The following is a 16,243-nucleotide window of genomic DNA, read 5'->3' on the forward strand; positions in this document are numbered from 1 at the left end:
TTGAAGTGTGAGCTGGAATTCGTGTTTGCTCGAACAAGATTTTGTGCTTATTCGTACGAGAGTACTCGGCAACAAGGTACTTTTTTCTTGATTCGTGTACTCGAAGCGCCGCTTATGTTCGCTACCATGCTCGGCAACGGCTCAAATAGACTTCTCCACGTAGATAGCAGGGATAGGGCCCGCATCTCGTGGTCGTGCGGTAGCGTTCTCGCTTCCCACGCCCGGGTTCCCGGGTTCGATTCCCGGCGGGGTCAGGGATTTTCTCTGCCTCGTGATGGCTGGGTGTTGTGTGCTGTCCTTAGGTTAGTTAGGTTTAAGTAGTTCTAAGTTCTAGGGGACTGATGACCATAGATGTTAAGTCCCATAGTGCTCAGAGCCTTTTGAACCATTTTGAACCAGCAGGGATAGATCAGGCACACTGGGGGAGCAGTTTCCTTGTTATCGGTACCTCCAGAATCAGTAATAGTGGCAACTACGGGCCTCTTTTCGATGCATATATAGACATACAATATCCATGATGTCACAAGCCACGCCCTCGTTCATTGTTATCGCCATACCACGCCCCTTTTCTTGGAAACAGACCAAGTAGAGAGCAATGCCCATTGGCCAGTCAGAGTGCTTTTATGAAAACACACTCGTATTTAATCTAACAATCACAGCCCAGTATTTTGGCGACTAATAGCATTTATTCAACTTCTTCTGAATCTGTGCTTCTTGGCCAATCAGGCAGCTTTTCAGATACATGTTTTGGACTCCTCCAATCACAATCAGTTATTTTACCAGCCGTTAAAAAGAAAAAGTCAATGAGGGAGCTTTCTATGTCAGTGATGATATCATTCTTATAAGCAAAGTGATTAATCAGCACATGGAAACACGCCTTGTCAGCAAGGTGACATTTGTCAATGCTAGCAAGTCACGACTTGTTCCAACAAGCAAAATGCGTACTCAGCAAGTTCATGCTTGTCAATGCCTGCTAAGGAATCGTCATATTTCGCTGAGCTGACTCAAAGACACTGGCGAGAGGTGTCAGCTGCGTAATAAATACGTTCTAATTGAATACCGATTCTGTCCAAAATCTTTTGTAGAAACATGTATCAATTTTTCACTTACCAGGTTCCACCATGAATCGTTAGCAAAATAAGTTGCCGAGAATTCTAGACAATTCTGTTACTATGTAAAATCGCTAAGCGAGTCGAAGGTATCTATTTAATCACTCGTAGATCAGTTTGGTTTCGTAATGTAAGACACAATAAAGAAAGCAGAATTTTTAAATTCAACATTTAAAGAAAATGATTCACGCAGAAGGATCACACACATATACCATCGTTTGACCGTTGCACAGACTCCCGTATGGGGGACATAGAAATACGCATCCCTGGCACTGAGACTGAAAGAGTTGACAACAATTAAGTCGCCAGGCCCGGATGGAATACTAGTTTGGTTTGGCAATTAGCTCCTAATTTAGCTTGCACTTACCGCTAATTTTTAGTCCAGCGCTAAGTCCAAAGTCAGTGAAAAAAAGCACAAGCGTCTACCGGCTATAAGCAGAGTAAAATAATCGACCCGCAAAATTACGGACCAATATTTTAAATTTCGGTTGGCTGCATAATTCTTGAACATATTTTGTGTTCGAATATAATAAATTTCCTTGAGACAGAAATACTTCTTTCCACGAAACAGCACGGATTTAGAAATCATCATTCGTGTGAAACCCAACTTGCTCTTTTCTGACACATTATCATGCTTATCATGGATGAAGGGCATCTGGCAGATTCGATATTCCTAGATTTCCAGAAAGCATTTGACATGGTGCCCCACTGCCGACAGTTAATGAATGTCAAAGCATATGCATTAGTTTCCCAGACATGTTAGTGGCTCGAAGACTTTTTAAGCAGATACCAATACGTTGTCCTGGTCAGCGAGTGTTCTTCAGAGACAAAAGTATCATCATGGAAGTGTTATAGGACCGCACTTATTTTATAAATACGCAAACGATCTGACAGGTAAGATGCGCAACAACCTGCGGCTGTTTGCTGATGATACTGCAGGGTACGGGAAGGTGTCGTCGTTCAGTGATTGTAGGAGAGTAAAGGACGACTTGGACAGATTTTCTATTTGGTGTTATTAACGGTAGCTTGATCTAAATGTAGAAAAATGTGAGATACTTCAAATGAGTACAAATAATAACCCTGTAATGTTCGGGTACAGTATCGGTGTTGTACTGCTTTATAAAGTAACGTCTAGGCATAATGGAATGGGCATGTAAGGTCCACTGTAAGGATAGCTCATATATAAAGGAGTCCACGTATAGCAGTCTTGTGCGACCCAGTCTTGAGTACTGCTCGACTCCAGAATGAAATTTTCACTCTGCAGCGGAGTGTGCGCTGATATGAAACTTCCTCGGTCCTTCACACAGTAATAATCTGCCAGGAAGTTTCAAATCAGCGCAAACTCCGCCGCAGAGTGAAAATTTCATTCTAGAAACATCCCCAAGGCTGTGGCAAAGCCATGTCTCCGCAATATCCTTTCGTCCACAGGACTGCTAGTTCTGCAAGGTTGGCAGGAGAGCTTCTGTGAAGTCTGGAAGGCAGGAGAAGGCGTACTGCCGGAAGTAGAGCTGTGGGGACGGGTCGTCAGTGGTGCTTGGGTAACTCAGATGGCAGAGCACATGTCCGTGAAAAGCAAAGGTCCCGAGTTCGAGACTTGATCCGGCACAAAATTTCAGTCTGCCAGGAAGTTTCATACTGCCCAAGTGTTCTGGATCGCCACCAGTTCAGATTAAAGGAAGTCATCGAAGCAATTCAGAGGCGTGCTGCTAGATTAGGTTCATCCCTTTCGCGAAACGCTATTGAGAAACTTTAGAGAAACAGCATTTGCGAATGACTGCAGAATGATTCTACTGGCACCGCGTAAGGACCACGGAGACAAGATTAGAGAGATTAGGTCTCGTACGGAGGCGTACGGACAGTCGTTCTTAGGTCATTCCATTTGCGAGTGGAACGGGAGTGGGGGTGATTGTCAGTGGCACTGGTTTGCGAAGTATATACGTAGATGCAGACACTGAATGTTGCGGAAAGCTGTCCGATGTGACGCTTTCGATCCACGACAGTGCTCCAACTCATTCTGCGCATGACACAATCAGACTGCCGCTCCTTTGGATTGTCGAACCCCCCCCCCCCCCCCAACACATTCCCCTGACATAGCCTCCAGTGATACCGTGGCATCCACTTCTCTTCCTGGCTAAAGCAATCACTGGTTGGCAGGCATTTCCAGAATGACGACGAGGTGATTTTGTAATATGAAACTTTTCCTGAACAACCGAAACGCATGCTTCTACAACTAAGGCCTCCACTAAGCCGTCCGTCGTTGGGAAAAAAATGTGTCGCACTGAAGGGTGAGTATGTAGAGAAGGACTAACACCATCTCCAAATTTCATGCTCACAGCTTTTTTTTAATTTTTTTTTTTTTTAAGTTGGTGATTAAAATTTTATGTCTAGCACTTATAGTGACGGATGACAAACAAGTTATGGAAGTATTTTAGATCATCATAATGTGCTGTAAGCGGCGCAAAGAATTTTTTTACAATAGATCGTCCTTTATGTTTTATGTGGCGCATATTTATTTGTGGAGTATACAAAGGCGGCCCAAGTGATGGAGTGACTTGAGTCAGTCAGTCGTCAAAGGGCAGGACTCTGTTGTTGAGGGTCTGCTGCCACAGCTCATGTCTGTATGCCGATTAGAGTACGCCGCCTGTTAGTCATCAGGTACGGAATGCAGTTGTGATTATATCAGATAGTGATTTCTAAACGACATCCTACAATCTCTCTCTCTGCCGGCCGCGGTGGCCTCGCGGTTCTAGGCGCGCAGTCCGGAACCGTGCGACCGCTACGGTCGCAGATTCGAATCCTGCCTTGGGCATGGATGTGTGTGATGTCCTTAGGTCAGTTAGGTTTAAGTAGTTCTAAGTTCTAGGGGACTGATGACCACAGCAGTTGAGTCCCATAGTACTCAGAGCCATTTGAACCATTTGAATCTCTCTCTCTCTCTCTCTCTCTCTCTCTCTCTCTGTGTGTGTGTGTGTGTGTGTGTATGTGTGTCAGTCAAAGGGAGGTGTTTGTGGGAGACATTGTTGACCAGTTTACGTGACGAAACGAAACGGCTTCGCAGGACAGAAGGTGTGGTGGCGGTTAATCCAGACTCACGACAAGGGCGTTCCACTAAACATGTCTCTCGTAATGACAATAACGGAAGAATTCCAGAAATAGGGGCCAGTGCGGAAGCGTACGGCGAGGTTTCCTCACGCATCATCCACAAATGAAATAGGAGAGAGGGAAACTCGTATTACGTCGCAATGTACCCTGCGCCGAACAAGGCACGATGTTTCTAAAGAAATCATTTTCCTATGTGAGACTGTTTTTCAAATAATATAAATTCTTCATTGCATTTAATTTACCATGAGGTGAACTGTCCCTCATGTATACGAAGTGATATCGCACCAGCCTTCAAAAACCTGAGACACTGACTTTATTCCTGGCGTACAAGCAACGTCAGTGCAGTACGTATGGTGCCAGTTTGAAATAACAACTGTAAACAACAGATGTGCATTCGACTAGTACACTGCTATATTCACTTTTTGTGGCTGTCACAAACAAATTAATGGTTATTGACATTTGTGTGCATGTACATGAAACTGTGTCTACTCTTTTGGAAGTCAAGCCACTCCAAATCTACAGCAGTTATCACTTCCAAAATGATGACATTTTGTCGAGGGTATAGCAGCGATCTTTTTTAAACTATTTTACTAAGAAACCAGTCTAGATCAACTTTTTATGTAAACTGTTTCGATTGGAATACGCCATCTTCAGATCAAACATAAAATACAGGAGGACGATTGTTACTACCACCGTTAGCTGGTGCGCTATTCCCTACTGAGGTCTAAGACGGGTATGGCAGGAGAATGCAGTAGTGTAGAACGCTTTAACTGACGTGGATAAGATTTTAAGACATTTCTGTGTGAGCATTCCTCTTTATAGCTGCGTTTACACTACTCGTAACAGTTTCTTGAGGCAACTCCGGCGTATTGTAAACTCGCCTTCACTTCTCCTCATTACAAGTTTTATGTGTAATCAAATGAAACAACAATTTACTGTTACCAGTCACTGTTTATTTATCTCCACTACACGTTTCAAAGGTTTAAACCTCCATCATCAGGTGGATTTACATTTGTTAGTATGACTTTCCTTTTTTTTCTTTCTTTTTTCCAGGAACTTAGGACACTGTCCCCAGTGGTCACAGGTCCCTTTCACTGTCGTAACACATTACATGTATACTGTCATATTTTGTAAACAAATATGTTTACAAGGTATGGCAGTGTACATGTGATATATGTTTACAAAATACACTACTGGCCATTAAAATTGCTACACCGCGAAGATGACGTGCTACAGACGCGAAATGTAAGTGACAGGAAGAAGATGCTGTAGTATGCAAATGATTAGTTTTTCAGAGCATTCACACAAGGCTGGCGCCAGTGGCGACACCTACAACGTGCTGACATGAGGAAAGTTTCCAACCGATTTCTCATACACAAACAGCGCTAGACCGGCGTTGCCTGGTGAAACGTTGTTGTGATGCCTCGTGTAAGGAGGAGAAATGCGTAGCATCACGTTTCAGACTTTGATTGTAGCCTATCGCGATTGCGGTTTATCGTATTGCGACACTGCTGCTCGCGTTGGTCGAGATCCAATGTCTGTTAGCAGAACATGGAATCGGTGGGTTCAGGAGGGTAATACGGAACGCCGTGCTGGATCCCAACGGCCTAGTATCACTAGCAGTCGAGATGACAGGCATCTTATCCGCATGGCTAACGGAACGTGCAGCCACGTCTCGATCCCAAAGTCAACAGATGGGGACGTTTGCAAGACAATAACCATCTGCACGAACATTTCGACGACGTTTGCAGCAGCATTGACTATCAGCTCGGAGACCATGGCTGCGGTTACCTTTGACGCTGGTTCAAATGGCTCCGAGCACTATGGGACTTAACATCTGTGGTCATCAGTCGCCTAGAACTTAGAATTACTTAAACCTAACTAACCTAAGGACATCACACACATCCATGCCCGAGACAGGATTCGAACCTGCGACCGTAGCAGTCACGCAGTTCCAGACTGAAGCGCCTAGAACCGCACGGCCACAACGACCGGCCCTTGACGCTGCATCACAGACAGGAGCGCCTGCGATAGTATACTCAACGACGAACCTGGGTGCACGAATGGCAAAACGCAATTTTTTCCGATGAATCCAGGTTCTGTTTACAGCATCATGATGGTCGCATCCGTGTTTGGCGACATCGCGGGGAACGCACATTGGAAGCGTGTATTCGTCATCGCCAAATTGGCGTATCACCCGGCGTGATGGTATGCGGTGCCATTGGTTACACGTCTCGGTCACCTCTTGTTCGCATTGACGGCACTTTGAACAGTGGACGTTACATTTCAGATGTGTTACGACCCGTGGCTCTACCCTTCATTCGATACCTGCAAAACCCTACATTTCAGCAGGATAAAGCACGACCTCATGTTGCAGGTCCTGTACGGGCCTTTCTGGATACAGAAAATGTTCGACCGCTGCCCTGGCCAGCACATTCTCCAGATCTCTCACCGATTGAAAACGTCTGGTCAATGGTGACCGAGCAACTGACTCGTCACAACACGCCAATCAGTACTCTTGATGAACTGTGGTACAGTGTTGAAGCTGCATGGGCAGCTGTACCTGCACACGCCATCCAAGCTCTGTTTGGCTCAATACCCAGGCGTATCAAGGCCGTTACTACGGCCAGAGGTGGTTGTTCTGGGTACTGATTTCTCAGGATCTATGCACCCAAATTGCGTGAAAATGTAATCACATGTCAGTTCTCGTATAATATATTTGTCCAATGAATACCCGTTTATCATCTGCATTTCTTCTTGGTGTAGCAATTTTAATGGCCAGTAGTGTATGACAGTATAATGTGATGTGTTACGACAGTGAAAGGAACCTGTGACCCCTGGAGAAGGTGCTGTAAGTTGCTAAAAAAAATTTAAAGAAAAGTCATATTAAAAAATGTAAATCCACTGATGATGGAGGTTTAAACCTTGGAAACGTGTTGTGGAGATAAATAAACAATGACTGGTAACAGTAAACTTGTTTCATCTTATGTCAATGACAGCCTAACGCGAAATGTTCGCATTTACAGAAGTGTGTAATTCAAATTGAAAAAAAAAAAAAATCTGCATTTGGTCGGGCTAGCAAAATCGATTCAGGCCTTCGTTTCCCGAAAATTGCGCAGCGTGTAAACGCGGTGGCTGTGGCAGAAGACAGAGGGCTCCGGAGAAGCGGGCGACGTCTTGCAGGCCGCGCAACAAAGCCAGCCCGCAGTGGCGCCCGGGCCGGAATGCGGGCAGTGGCACGTGAAGTGCTGGCCGCAGCAAGGCCTCGGCGCCGGCAGCTGGCCGCTGGCAGTGACGCGGCGCCGGGGCAGGGGCAGGCCAGGTGAGGCGAGGCGAGGCGAGCCGAGGCGAGGCGAGGCGGCGCGTGGGCGTGCCGGCCCGCGCCGCGGCGCCTGTGACGGCTAATGGGCGTGAAGTGAAGCCACCTGGCTGGCCGTGGGCAGCGGCCCGCGAGGGCACGGCGCGGCGCCGCCGGCGGCAGCGGCAGCCACAAAGTGCACGGCCGGCCAAAGATCACACGCGACACACCTACGCCCTCACTCCTCCGCGCCCGCCTCCACCCCGTATATTCTATTACGTACCACATGGCGCGCAGCACTTGTACGAATGCCTGCCGACGACATGCGCTTCTACGACATTTCTAGCGTGTTTGGAGAAAAGAGAGCAGCTGTACGAATATAGAGAGCTCGCATTGCAAGCCAACACTAAGCGTATTAGGGAAAGCTGAAAAATCGAAGGAGTACACGATGAACGGAACGTAGCTCTTTATTATGAATAAAGCTAACTTTATATCCACATGTTAATGTGTAGATAGCATTTAAAGTTACCTTTTATAAAAACTAAAGTACGCAACTTTTTCATACTTTTTTTCAGATTCTTTCCAGCATTGACGATACAGCCAACATCACAGCACGACAGGAGGTGTGGCACACTGTAATTCGGGTCCAACGGTGGTGGAGAAGTCAGCATGGAAGACAAGCTGTTCTGCACCCAAACAAGAATTGCCACAGAAAATTAATGACAACCGGATGAGTATTCGACATGAAGAGATCAGGGAGGCACTCGATTTCGATACGCCCTCGACTTCGATATCGTACGAAAAGATTCCAGCAGTGAGGGAGATGTTCGAACGAAGCCATTGAAAATCAATAAGGCAGGCTGCAAGAGAGTGCCAAACGTTGTATCCAGAAGATTGCGAGCGGGGTGTTGAATTATGTGAAAAGATGCTTGCATGACGTGAAGATAACAATTTGAAAAAAAAAATTATAGGGTGACGAGGCTGTGTTTCATGTTGGCGGTTCGTTAATCGCCGTAACAGGCATTACTGGGCAGAAGGCGATCCCAAAGAGACCGATGAAAAATTGCAGGGCAAGCCGAAAGTGACAGTGTGGTGTGTATTAACTTCTTCCCGCTTTATTGGACCCCATCTGTCGGGAGACACTATGAACTCTGGAGATAACTGAAAGTGATAAAAATTTTTGCATGGCCTGAAGTTTCTGAATGGGACAAGTCAAGTGAACCATTATTTGTGATAGATGGAGCTCCCCACATAACGCCTTGCCCGTAAGACAATGGTTCGATGAACGTTTCGCACGACGCTGGATAGGTCGCCGACGCCCCACACAGTGACCATCGCGAAGTAAACACCTCACCCTGTCCGATTTCTTTTTACGGGGAAAGGCTACGGAAGAAGTGTATCGTAGCAAGCCACAAACATGATCTTAAATCATGTTCCTGGTGAGTTCTTCTTCAGGAGGATTATACCAAACGCAACTGTTCGTTCAACACAGAGTAGAAAATGCTGAAGCACACTGTGTTGCAACTTTTGGAAGGATAATCTTGTATAATACACCGCATGTATTCACAAAATTAAATTTATACGCTCAATATTTTAGAAGTGAAAAATATTAAATATGGGATATATAAGAGAAACTAACTTTATATATATAGGCCCTTTTGATTCTCCACTCCATGGAGCAGAGCGGGCTGTTTCAGATCCGCCCATTGTAGAGCCTCGGTTTTTTCAACCAATCACAAGGCAGACTGGTAGTTGGACAGAGTAGTTCCCAATTCAGTTCCGGTATTTATTTGACAGCCTAGGAAGACCTTCCAGTATCCTTGGTTGGAACAGGGTGATTACAACTATCGTAATTGGCCTATTGCCCTAGAAAAAAGAAACGTGTATTGTGAATATACGTTGGACATCTCCGTGTGTGACACTGTACGTGTTGGGTAATATTATATAAAGACAACAGGGAGCAGATGAAGATGAGAATGAGATATGATACTGCGAGAAGAAATTCGCTGATCACTAAAAGAACTAAGTGGAAGTCTTTTGAAGTAGACGATATATCCTCAATTACTTAAATCCTCAAGACAGACACCAGTGACGAAAACTTCCCAACTGAATGTATGATATATGAAACAGGAGAAATACCATCCGACTTCAAGAAGAATGTAATAATCCCTTCGCGAAAGAATGCATGTGCCGTTAGGTGTGAATGTGACCAAACCATAAGTTTAGATATAGTTGCAAAACACTGACGCGAATTATTTACAGAAGAACGGGAAAAGTGACAGAAGCCGATCTCGGAGGAGATCAGTTAGTATTGCAGAGAAATAATAGAACACATCAGCTCATACTGACATTATGATTTTTCCTGGAATATGAACTGAAGAAATGCAAACATTCGTTAATAGCATTTGTAGACTTAGAGAATGTTGACTGGAACATAGACTTTGAGGTTATGAAGGTAGCAGAGATGAAATACAGGGACCGACAGGTTATCTACAACTTGTACAGTAAACCAGCCTGCAATTATAAGGGTGTAAAGGAAACAGTGATTGAGAAGAGAGTGACAGAGAGTTTTAGCTTCTCCCAGATACCAATTAATATACGAATATATAATGAGTAATCAATAAAAGAAATGAAGGAGAAATTCGGAGAGCGAATTTAAGTTCTCGGAAGAGAAATAAGAACTTTGTACTTTGCTGATGAAAGTGTAATTCTGTCAGACGGCTAAAGATCTGGAAGAGCAGTTGTATCGAATGGACAGTCCTGAAAAGAGGTTACAAGATGAACATCAAGAAAAGTAAAACGAGGGTAGTGGAAAGTCCCCGAATTATAGCAGCTGATCCTGATATAATTAATTACGAAATGAGACAAAATCAGTCGATGAGCTGCGATATTCGGACATGAAAATAATTAACGATAGCCAAACTAGAGAGCGTCTCTGAGAAAAAGGAATTTGGTAACATAGAATAAAATTTAAGTGTTAGGATGTCCTTTCTGAAGATATTTGTCTGGAGCGCAGCGTCGTACAGAAGTGAAACGTAGACGATAAGCAGTTCAGTTCAGACAAGATGAGAATCGACGCTTTTGAAAAGTGGCGCTGCACGCAAACGTTGAAAATTAGACGAGTAGATCGAATAACAAATGAAGTAGTGAATAGAACTGGGATGAAAGAAAACAAACAGCCCTGCATAACTTGTCAAAACGAAGGGGTCAGTTGACAGAACACATCCTGAGGCATCAAAGAATAGTATATTGCCGGCCGGGGTGGCCGAGCGGTTCTAGGCGCTTCAGTCTGGAACCGCGCGACCGCTACGGTCGCAGGTTCGAATGCTGCCTCGGGCGTGGATGTGTGTGATGTCCTTAGGTTAGTTAGGTTTAAGTAGTTCTAAGTTCTAGTGGACTGATGACCACAGAAATTAAGTCCCATAGTGCTCAGAGCCATTTGAACCATTTTGAATCGTAAATTTGTTAATGGAGGGAAGTGTAGGGCGTAAAAACTGTAAAGGGAGAGACCAAAGCGATGAATACAGTAAGCAGGTTCAAACGGACGTAAGTTGAAGTAGTTATTCGAGATGAAGAGACTTTCACAGAATAGGGCAGGGTGGAGAGCTGAATCAAATCAGTCTTTGGACTCAAGACAACAACACAACACTGGCCATTTCTTACGGCAATGAGCGACCGCTATAATGTTGTCGTCATCAGCGCGGCTACAAGACACGCCAATACTGGCATATGGCCCGACAATAATGTTGAGGAGCAGGCTGTTTCAGATAGTTGCCCATCTGCCTCTGTCTCTGTGAATGCCTGGCTCTCACTCTCACCCTTGCTTCCTCTTTCGCACGCCAAAAGCCCTGAGGTGCCGTGTAACCTAAGGCTCTGAATAACACGATTTTGGTGATGAAACATACAACATCGCATCATTTCGAAATTTTTTTGTGCGTAGCGCCACTTGATATATTTTTGTATAGAGGGATGGACAAGTGGACAAACGGGAGAACCATAAATTTCAAAATACGATACACCTACGACTGGAGATATAGGATATAGAGAGTGATGTGTATCAAAACCACCATCTCAGAAAGAACATTCTCTCTCTTCTACTACTTTTACTATTTCATTACCCAAGCTAATTCCCTCAGCAACATCTGATTTAAAGTGATTATATTCCATTAGTCCAGTTTTACTGTAACTGATATCCATCTTACAAAACATCTTTAAGACAGTATCCATTCTGTTCAACTGTTCTTCCAAGTCCTTTGGCGTCTCTGACAGAATTACGATATCTGAAGACCTCAAGGTTTTTATTTATGCTCACAGAACTTTAACTCCCTTTCGATAATTATCCTCCGTTTCCTTTACTGCTTGCTCAATGTATAGATTGAATAACATCGGAGACAGGTTACAGCCTTGTCTCACTCCCGTCTCAACTATGGGAACCCTTTCATGCCCTTTAACTCTCATAACCGTAGTCTGGTTTTGTACAAGTTAATTTCTCTGTGCGCTAGCAGAAATAGGCATTCCTGATTACTTTATTGCCCTTATCAGAAATCTCTACTCTAATAGCAAGCCAGTAATGAGAGTAGATAAAACCATTTCTTTTTGAACCATTTTAAGGATTTAGACAAGGGTGCATTTTATCACCGGTTCTATTTAACATCTATAGAGAATATGTTATGAGAAGAAGTCTTCACGGCTGGAGTTGTGGAATCCGAATTAGAGGAAGACGAATCAGAAATTTAAGATTTTCTGAAGATATCACATTGTTCACAGAATCACACGTGAAACTGAAAGAATTATTCGATAAAGTTAAGTGAGAAATTTGGATTGTCAATTAGTAAGAAATCGACCAAGATCATGATAATTAACGGATGTGAGCGACTAGCAGCCACTGAGGGACTATCATAATATGAAGAAGCTGATCACTTTGTCTACCTGGACTCAGTGTTCAGAAAGAGGATGTATCTGTACAGTAAGTACGATGTACAATTGTTCTGAGTAGGGATGCCGCATCGGGGGTGACAGTGACTTGGAAAGATTGAGCCCTAATCACGCATAGCAAATTCGGGGTGCTGAAATCTCTGGTGTTTCCAGTTTTCCTTTATGGCGCTGAAACATGGACGATAACTGAAGAGGACCGCAAAAGAATTGATTCATTTGAGATTTTGACATGTAGGAGGTTGCTGAGAATGTCTTAAATGAACAAACAGACTAACAAATCAATCCTTCAGGAACTCTGGGTACAAAGGGCAGCTAACCCTCTGACCGAACACGCTGAGCTTCCGTGCCGGCATTAAGAAGGACCCGGACGATGGATGGACCAGATATAGGAGAAGACATAGCGGAGATGGGGCCAGCTCCTCCATGATGCAGAAGATAGGAAAAAATGGAAGCATATTGTTAAGAGGATTGTATGCTGGGTCACACCATCTTTCAACTACGAAAGATGGAGTCCTGATGATTATTTAATAGCTACCGCCTCCAGAATTCTACAGTGTATTTCAAGGCAATGTTGTCGAAAACTTTCTGTAACTACAAATGTACTATAAACCTATGCCCGGTTTTCCCTAGTCTAGCTGTTAAGATAAGTCTTAAGGTCAGTTTCGCCTCGCATTTTGTTAGATTATTTGGAAGCTAAACTGATCTTCCTCAAGATCGACTTCTACCAGTCTTTCCATTCCTTGTAAATATACTGAAGAGCCAAAGATACTGGTACACCTGCCGAATATCGTGTAGGGCCCAGGCGAGCAACGCAGGAGTGCCACAACACGGCGTCGCATGGGCACGACTGATGTTTGAAGTACTGCTGGAAGGAACGGACACCATGAATCCTGCAGGGCTGTCCATAAATCCGTAAGAGTACAAGGGTGTGGAGATCTCCTCTGAACAGCACGTTGCAAGCCATACCAGACATGCTCTATAACGCTCATGTCTGGGGAAAAAATGGTTCAAATGTCTCTGAGCACTATGGAACTTAACATCGGAGGTCATCAGTCCCCTAGACTTAGAACTACTTAAACCTAACTAACCTAAGAACATCACACACATCCATGCCCGAGACAGGATTCGAACCTGCGACCGTAGCAGCAGCGCGGTTCCGGACTGAAGCGCCTACAGCCGCTCGGCCACAGAGGCCGGCTCTCGCAGGGGGAAGGGGGCTTTTATTCAGGTAAAGGTGACGGGTCGAGTTTTCCTAACCCTGCTAAACTATGGTGGCTGGAACCTACACTGCGGGTTTGGCGAGAAATTTACCCATATATGAGTTTGCAGAAAAGGTTCATAATGTCCTGCCAGGTGGAAACAAAATGGCTCTGAGCACTATGGGACTTAACATCTATGGTCATCAGTCCCCTAGAACTTAGAACTACTTAAACCTAACTAACCTAAGGACATCACACACATCCATGCCCGAGGCAGGATTCGAACCTGCGACCGTAGCGGTCACGCGGTTCGAGATTGAAGCGCCTAGAACCGCTCGGCCACTCCGGCCGGCTCATGTCTGGGGAGTTTGGTGGCCAGCGGAAGTGTTTAAAACTCAGAAGAGTGTCTCTGGAGACACTGTAGTAATTCTGGACGTGTGGGGTGTCGCACTGTGCTGCTGGAATTGCCCAAGTCCGTCGGTGTGCACAATGGACATGAATGGATGCAGGTGATCAGACAGGATGCTTACGAAAGTGTCACCTGTCAGAAGCGTATCTAGACGTATCAGAGGTCCCATATCACTCCAACTGCACCACGCCCCACATCATTACAGAGCCTCCACCAGCTTGAAGAGTCCCCTGCTGACAAGCAGGGTCCATAGACTCACGAGGTTGTCCCCATGCCCGTACACGTCCATCCGCTCGGTACAATATGAAACGAGACTCGTTCGACCGCGCAACATGTTTCCAGTCATCAAAAGTCCAATGTCGGTGTTGACGGGCTCAGGAAAGGCGTAAAGCTTTGTGTCGCACAGTCATGAAGGGTACAGGAGCGGAACTTCGGCTCCGAAAGCCTATATCAAATGATGTTTCGTTGAATGTTTCGCACGCTGACACTTGGTGATGGCCCAGCACTGAAATCAGCAGCAATTTGCGGAAGTGTTGTACTTCTGTCCCGTTGAACGATTCTCTTCAGTCGTTATTGGTCCGCATGCCTACACCAGTTGCTTTGGTGCTTCAGTGTAATTCGTATCAAGATTTTGCAATCGTGACTGTTAAACTGATTGTTTGGTAAGAATCACAACTTTCAGCATCCGACTTATTTATAACAAGTTTTCACGACCGAACTTTTCAACATCGTGTCGTTCGCCATAAACTACATATTTGACAGCTCACACGTAGGAGGGGGCTACTACAACGCGACTCAGCATCGTAGCCAAAATTACAGTTTTCTACAACTTCCGCAATTGCTCTAAAAGTGCGATTGCATCTACATGCAGTCAAACGCCTGTCGTAATTTTCCTTTTGATAAAAAGTGGAAAAATCTGCCGCTTAATGTACGAGGTCTTCGTTAGTACCTGTGATCTGGAACTTCTCGACATGTCGGTTCTGTGAGGAACGGCACTCATCGACTGGCCCGCCGCAGTGCCGCCGTTGAGAACTGGAGCGCCGCAGCGGAGGTGCGGGAAGGCCGCGGCGCGCGACTGGGCCACGGAATCCGTCAGCGCGGCGGCGCGACGACGTGACGTGCACAGTTTTGCCACTCTGCGGCGTGTATTATTGAGGGGTGCGCCGGGTAACAGGGAGCGCTGTCGGGCCGGTGAATAGTGGATGCGCGGCGCTGTCGGCCGCCCACCCGCCGCCGCCGACACGCGCGCCGCCCCCAAGGCAGCGGCCGCGCGCTGGGGCGCCCGCGCGGGACACGACAGCGGCCGTGTCGCACGACGGCGCGCGGCCCGCCGCTCGCTGTCGCCGGCCTACTGACACCGCGCCCTGTGCTACTCTTACAGGCTCGCGGAAGACTGACAAATCAAGTTCCACCGCGGTACACGCTTCGCACTCACAAATAGAAACGAAATATCGTGCGGTATTATCGCCCGGGAGACCCATCCGGGGTTGTTAGGCCGCCTAGTGCAAGTCTTTTTATTTGGCGCAAATTTGGTGACTCGCGAGTCGACGCTCACGAAACGATGACGAGGACAACATAACGTCCAGTCCCCGAGTGGATAAACTCTCCGACGCGGCCAGAAATCGTAGCCGGACCCCTCGGTAGTTGTCAGGCGCACTGAGCACACAGTTGACGAAAATGGACGGTTACAAATAGAAAGAACAGAGTGACAGTTATTGAACTAGACGAAAAAAATCGTAAATTCGCTACAAACCACGGCGTGCACACACTTTATTCAACATGTAAACGTCACTACAGATATTCGGATTTAGTTTCCATGTTCGATGTGCTATCATTGGCGATGATGTGGCTCAGACGAATAGCGAAATTCTGAATGACCCGCTGAAGTGTCGGAACATCGATGCTGTCGATGACCTCCTGAATGGCTGTTTACACCCGGTCCCGGTAGCTGAGTGGATGCCGGCACGGTAACTCAACGAATTCGGTCAGAGGGTTAGCTGCCCTCTGTAATAAAAAAAACTGAGTTAACGGATCAACGACGAACTGAAACGGGTGTCTTGCGACGTCCGCCCCGAGCAGATACGTAGAACGAAGGCGAACGAAATGAGATTAAAAAAAGTGGTCAGCGTGACAGACTGTCAATCCTAAGGTCTCGGGTTCGATTCCCGGCTGGGTCGGAGATTTTCTCCCC

At 45.8% G+C, this 16,243-nt stretch overlaps 2 protein-coding genes across 4 annotated transcripts in view; one reads left to right on the forward strand and one right to left on the reverse strand.

Annotated features, from left to right (window-relative positions):
• The window catches only part of LOC126262576 (myocyte-specific enhancer factor 2), an 888,576-nt gene that overhangs the window by 449,743 nt on the left and 422,590 nt on the right, over window positions 1–16,243 (reverse strand). The window lies entirely within an intron of this gene.
• Window positions 1–16,243, forward strand: part of LOC126263278 (uncharacterized) — a 64,130-nt gene that overhangs the window by 36,229 nt on the left and 11,658 nt on the right. The window contains exons 3-4 of the mRNA XM_049960364.1: window positions 7,356–7,533; window positions 15,227–15,468. Coding sequence (XP_049816321.1) covers window positions 7,356–7,533; window positions 15,227–15,468 — 420 coding nt within the window. The remainder of the gene's footprint in view (window positions 1–7,355; window positions 7,534–15,226; window positions 15,469–16,243) is intronic.

This window comes from Schistocerca nitens, chromosome 6, assembly GCF_023898315.1.
Source record: "Schistocerca nitens isolate TAMUIC-IGC-003100 chromosome 6, iqSchNite1.1, whole genome shotgun sequence".
Classification (NCBI taxonomy): Eukaryota; Metazoa; Arthropoda; class Insecta; order Orthoptera; family Acrididae; genus Schistocerca; species Schistocerca nitens.